This window comes from Notechis scutatus, chromosome 1, assembly GCF_049901735.1.
Source record: "Notechis scutatus isolate UNSWTSFEM ecotype Mainland chromosome 1, rNotScu1.2, whole genome shotgun sequence".
NCBI lineage: Eukaryota > Metazoa > Chordata > Lepidosauria > Squamata > Elapidae > Notechis > Notechis scutatus.
The window spans coordinates 2,781,122-2,787,714 of NC_142009.1; the positions used below are offsets into that span (position 1 = coordinate 2,781,122).

General features: G+C 45.5%; 1 protein-coding gene across 1 annotated transcript in view; it reads left to right on the forward strand.

Annotated features, from left to right (window-relative positions):
* BLMH (bleomycin hydrolase) overlaps window positions 1-729 on the forward strand; it is a 39,090-nt gene extending 38,361 nt beyond the window's left edge. Inside the window, exon 12 of the mRNA XM_087955845.1 lies at window positions 512-729. Coding sequence (XP_087811971.1) covers window positions 512-663 — 152 coding nt within the window. The 3' untranslated portion in view covers window positions 664-729. The remainder of the gene's footprint in view (window positions 1-511) is intronic.
* Window positions 730-6,593: the final 5,864 nt, after the last annotated feature.

The window sequence follows — 6,593 nt, forward strand, 5'->3', positions numbered from 1 at the left end:
GCCGCAGCCTTAGCCCAACCTCGTCATGAACGTCTCCATCGCAGCCTAGCGGTTACAGCCTAGCTGTCAGGATTCCGGTGATTGCCCTAATTAACTCATGAGCCTCGAGCCAAGCTTCAAAAGAAACCAAAAGGTTTATTTATTAGGAGCAACATGCCTGGCATTAACATGTATGAAGCCAACTCTGGCATACCTAATTTACAGTCCCCTGTGACCCTGTTTCCCTCCTTCCCCCTGGGTGTGTCATCAATCACGTTCTCCAATGAAGCACGTTCACAGGCTGGGTGTGTCATCAATCACATTCTCCAACTAAGGATTTTCGTGGGAAGAAGATCCGGTAGGTTAGCTACAATCTTTGTTAAGATAAGTGTTGGGATGCACTTCTGGTTTTAAACTTCCGCCCTGCTCCTTCAGATATCCTCCCCCTCCCTTCTGCTTATGGCAACTCGAAAACAGGCATAGGGATGCTGTACGAGTTGACATCAACTGACTCTTATCTCCCCCCTTCCAGGTTACCTGCTCATGACCGACGACTGGTTCTCCGAGTTCGTGTACGAAGTGGTCATCGACCGCAAACACGTGCCAGAAGAAGTCCTGGAGGTCTTACAACAAGAGCCCATTTGCCTGCCTGCCTGGGATCCCATGGGGGCTCTGGCCCACTGAGCAGTCGGGACAAGGAGGGGACGACACCCCCCCCCCCACTCTCCTGGGTCAACTCCAAGCCGGTGGGAGCCCCGGGGGTCTGCGTCCGAGCCCTCCCAGGGGGGAGGGGGGGACCCGAGTGTCCCAACTAGAGGTGCTAACATTCACACACACACACACACACACACACCCCTCCCCATCCTTCAGAAGGCACTGTCCATCTCTGGCCATTGGTGGTAACACAGTGCCACATTTCTTTCTTTTTTTAAAAAAATATGGCTTCTTAAAAAACTCATCATAATGCACTCATTTGGAAGCGGGAAAGGGATTCTTTTGAACGAGCTGTATGCAATATATAATATATATATATATATATATATATATATATATATATATATATATATATATATATATATATATATATATATATATATATATATATTTGTTTTCTGAGGTTCTCGCGGTATTTGTATGTGGATCTTTGGTTATTCGGGTTTTCTCCCGCGTAAGATTGAGTATCTAGGCAGCGTTTGATGAAGTCTCATTCATCATCTTCAGGCTTGCTTCTTCGGCTGAAGAAGCAAGCCTGAAGATGATGAATGAGACTTCATCGAAACGTTGCCTAGATACTTCGAATCTTACGCGGGAGAAAACCCGAATAACCAAAGATCCATATATATATATATATATATATACACACACACACACACACACACACACACACACACACAGAGAGAGAGAGAGATATTTTAGGATATTTGTTTGTAGGCTGGAAATGGAGGGTCGCATCGATTATGCCCCTGTGGGAAGATAAGATATCGGGGCGATGTGGATAACTGGAAATTACCCAGTAAATTTTCTTCCCCTGCCCATCTTTTCCAGACTGGTTTTCTGCAACCTGGTGGGCCTTCACCGCAAAAGAATATATAAGCAAAATATATTTAATGCTTATAAGGACCTCCGGAGCCGTAACTGGACAGTCCGTGATGCGTCTCACCCGGAGGGCACCAGGTTGGAGAAGATGGTTTCGTTTCTTTTCTCTTTCTTTTTTTTTTTTTTTTTTTGGCCTTTGTTCAAAAGGATTCCAGTTTTGGTGGGATCTCCCCTTCCCCGCGTGGGAGGCAGAGCGAACAATCGTTATAAACAGGCCGGTGAAGAGACACCCACACACGCACACAGAGCGAAAGGGAAGCATTGGGAAATAAATAAATAAGAATAAATAAGAATAAACCGCATTTCGTATGCCCTCAACCACTCTTATGGTGCTATGAAGTATTTTAATTAAAACACTTGCCTGAACGACGTTTTGGTCTCCTGGAGTTGATCTTAGGGACTAGCGCCTTGCAAAGGAAGATGGACACGGCCATGAATGGGATTGGATTGGATTTTTTTTCTTTCTTTCTTTTTTTTTGGCCAAGACTCTGAAAATTCCTGCCTCCAAATTAAGAAAAGGGAACGCGGGTGAATAAAGAAGGGATAAAAACAGGCTTTTTTTTGCTGGTCCATAAAAAGGTTGCGCCGCAATTTAGGGCACAGGTAGTCCTTGACTTAACGGCCATTTGTTTAGTGAACAGTTATAACGGCACTGTGACAAGTGACTTATTGTCCATTTTTCACACAACCACTGCAGCATTTCCCAGGGTCATGTGATCAGAATTCACACACTTGGCAACTGACTCGTTTTTTTTGACAGTCGCAGTGTGTGCCAGGGTCACATAATTCCCTTTTGTGACCTTCTGACGAGTGAAGTCAATAGGGGAAGCCGGATTCACTTAACAACGATCGCTGTCGCCTGAGGATTAGACCAAAGTCACCAAGCCGGCTTTCCTGCCTAAGGAAGGACTAGAATTCACCGTCTCCTGGTGATTGGCCCAAAGTCATCCAATTGGCTTTCATTCCTAAAGCAGGACTAGAACTCACCGTCTCCTAGTGATTGGCTCAAAGTCATCCAATTGGCTTTCATTCCTAAAGCAGGACTAGAACTTCCCGTCTCCTGGTAATTGGTCCAAAGTCATCCAATTGGCTTTCGTGCCTAAGGTGGGGACTAGAACTCCCTGTCTCCAATGATTGGCCCAAAGTTATCCAATTGGCTTTCACGCCTAAGGCGGGACTAGAATTCACCGTCTCCTGGTGATTGGTCCAAAGTCATCCAATTGGCTTCCATGCCTAAGGCAGGACTAGAATTCACCGTCTCCTAGTGATTGGTCCAAAGTCATCCAATTGGCTTCCACGCCTAAGGCAGGACTAGAATTCACCGTCTCCTGGTGATTGGTCCAAAGTCATCCAATTGGCTTCCACGCCTAAGGCAGGACTAGAATTCACCGTCTCCTGGTGATTGGCCCAAAGTCATCCAATTGGCTTTCATTCCTAAGGCAGGACTAGAATTCACCGTCTCCTGTTGATTGGCCCAAAGTCATCCAATTGGCTTCCACGCCTAAGGCAGGACTAGAATTCACCGTCTCCTGGTGATTGGCCCTAAGTCATCCAATTGGCTTCCACGCCTAAGGCGGGGACTAGAACTCCCCGTCTCCTGGTAATTGGTCCAAAGTCATCCAATTGGCTTCCACGCCTAAGGCAGGACTAGAATTCACCGTCTCCTGGTGATTGGCCCAAAGTCATCCAATTGGCTTTCACGCCTAAGGCGGGGACTAGAACTCCCCGTCTCCTGGTAATTGGTCCAAAGTCATCCAATTGGCTTCCATGCCTAAGGCAGGACTAGAACTCCCCGTCTCCTGTTGATTGGCTCAAAGTCATCCAATTGGCTTTCAGTCCTAAGGCGGGACTAGAATTCACCGTCTCCTGGTAATTGGTCCAAAGTCATCCAATTGGCTTTCACACCTAAGGCAGGATTAGAACTCCCTGTCTCCTGTTGATTGGCTCAAAGTCATCCAATTGGCTTTCAGTCCTAAGGCGGGGACTAGAACTCCCCGTCTCCTGTTGATTGGCTCAAAGTCATCCAATTGGCTTCCATGCCTAGGGCGGGGACTAGAACTCTCAATCTCCTGGTGATTGGCTGAAAGTCACCCAACTGGCTTCTATGCCTAAAGCCACATTAGAAAGTTCTGAATTGGCAGCAGGGAGACCTGAGTTCCAATCTACCCTCCAGGCTGTTCGAGCTGAGCGCTCTTTCTCGCCCCACCTCCCTCGCAGGGTTCAGGAGAGGGCCTGGTGGGGGGGAGACTGCATGAGAGGCAAAATGTGATAAATAAATAGTTTTGCAGCCTCGGCATTTTTTAAGTTCCTTCCTTACTGATTTTACAGACGGCATCGGCTTTGATCTGGAAGCCTCACAGGCGTTTTTATTTTTATTTTTTTGCCCCAGAATCAAAAGCAGGAATCCAGAAGGAGCAGAAATTTAGAAGACCCGCCCCCCTTCCTCTCCAAATAGAAAAATGATGTATTTTACAGAATACACAAGAGTTGGAAGGGATGCTGGAGGTCATCTAGTCCAACCCCCTGCTCAAGCAGGAGGCCTGATATTCCAGACAAATAGTTGACCAATCTCTTCTTGAAAACCTTCAGTGATGAAGCCCCTACAACTTCTGGTGGCCAGCAGTTCCACTGGTTAATTGTCCTCACAGTTAGGAAATTTCTCCTAGGTTGCTTCTCTCCTGGATCAGTTTCCATCCGTTGCTTCTTGTCCTGCCTTCTGGTGCTTTGGAGAATCATTTGACCCCCCTCTTCTTGGGGGCACCCCCTCAAATGCTGGAACTCTGCTATCATGTCACCCTTAATTCTTCTTTTCACTGAACTGGCCAAACCCAAATCCCAAATGATGATATGAGGGTGCTACAGACTCGATTCACAGCCGATAAACGTCGCCTCCCTGAAGGTTGCAGAGCCAGCAAATTGCCCCCAACAATCTGGGTCCTCATTTTACCCACCTCGGAAGGACGGAAGGCTGAGTCAATCTTGACATGGTCAGGATCGAACTGCTGGCAGTGGGCAGAGTCAGCCTGCAAATTCTGTATTATAACCACTACACCAACACAGCTTCCTTACTTCTCATTTCCATTCCTTCTTGTCTTCCTTCCTTCCTTCTCATCTTCCTTCCTTCTTTCCTTTCTTCCTAATCTTCCTTCTCATCTTCTTTCCTTCCCTACTCGTTTTCCTTCCTTCTTTCCTTCTCACCTTCCTTCTGTCCTTCTCACTTTCCTTCCTCCTTTCCTTCTCACCTTCTTTCCTTTTCACCTTCCTTCCTTCCTTGTCTTCCTTCTCATCTTCCTTCCTACTTATTTTCCTTCCTTCTCTCATCTTCCTTCCTTCTTGCTTTTCCTTCCTTCCTTCCTTCCTTCCTTCCTTCCTTCCTTCCTTCCTTCCTTCCTTCCTTATCTTCCTTCTCATCTTCCTTTCTTCCTACTTGCTTTCCTTCCTTGCTTGCTTTCCTTCCCTCCTCATCTTCCTTTTCATCTTCCTTCTTTCCTACTTGCTTTCCTTCCTTCCTTCCTTCCTTCCTTCCTTCCTTCCTTCCTTCCTTCCTTCCTTCCTTCCTTCCTTCCTTCCTATCTTTCTTTCTGCCTTCTTTCCTACTCGCTTTCTTTCCTCCTCTCCTTCCTTCCTACTTGCTTTCCTTCCTTCCTTGCTTTCCTTCCTTCTCACTTTCCTTCCTTCCTCATCTTTCTTCTCATCTTCCTTCTTTCCTACTTGCTTTCCTTCCTTCCTTCCTTCCTTCCTTCCTTCCTTCCTTCCTTCCTTCCTTCCTATCTTTCTTTCTGCCTTCTTTCCTACTCGCTTCCATTCCTCCTCCTCTCCTTCCTTCCTCGTCTCCTTCCTTCCTTCTCGCCTTCCTGCTTTCCTTCCTTCCCTCCCTTCTTTGTTTGTTCCTTCCTTCCTATCTTTCTTTCTGCCTTCTTTCCTACTCGCTTCCTTTCCTCCTCCTCTCCTTCCTTCCTACTCGCTTTCCTTCCTTCTCGCCTTCCTGCTTTCCTTCCTTCCCTCCCTTCTTTGTTTGTTCCTTCCTTCCTTAGCAATAGCCCTAGCACTTATATACCGCTATACAATGCTTTGCAGCCCTCTCTAAGCAGTTTATGGAGTCAGCCTGATCAAAATCCAAACAGTCGACAGCTGACTCACATTTACGACGGTCGCAGCATTCCCTCACCCCTCCGGGGGTCACGGGATCCCCTTTTGAGGACCTTCAGACCAGCCAAGTCCACGGGGAAGCCGGATTCGCTCAATGACCAGGTGACCCACTTAATGACTGCAGGGGTTCACTTAACGACCGTGGCCAGAAGGGTCGTAAAATGGAGCAAACTAAGGTCATTTAATGTCTCGCTCGGCGGCAGCAACATTGGGGTCAGTTGTGGTCGTAAGCCGGGGATTAGTGGCCTAAAGAAAGATGGGGAGTGGTCCTGGAGGGAATTCTTGCCCCCCACCATTATTATTTGCATTATTATTATTTTATTTTATTATTTTATTTCATTTCATTTCATTTCATTTCATTTTATTATTTCATTTTATTTTATTTTATTTTATTTTATTTTATTTTATTATTGCCTTTTTGCATTATTATTTTTTGCTTTTTAAAATTATTATTTGAATTATTATTTTATTTTATTATTTTATTTCATTATTTTTATTTTATTTTATTATTTTATTATTTATTTTATTATTTTATTGCCTTTTTTGCATTATTTTTTTATTTTTTGCTTTTTAAAATTATTATTTGCCGTATTATATTATTTCATTTTATTTTATCTCGTGATCAAAATTTGGAGGCTTGACGGTTGACTCGTATTTACGACAATTGTGGTTTTCCCGGGGTTAGGTGATCCCATTTTGCAACCTTCTGACAATCAAGGTCCACAGGGAAGCTGGATTCATTTAACGACCGGCTGCCTAGCAGCTGCAGTGATTCCCTTAATGATGGTGGCAGGAGAAGGGCACCAAGCCCCACCCCCATGAGTGTGCAAAAGGGGAGGGGTCTCTCCCATTTCACTGATTAAGCCTAT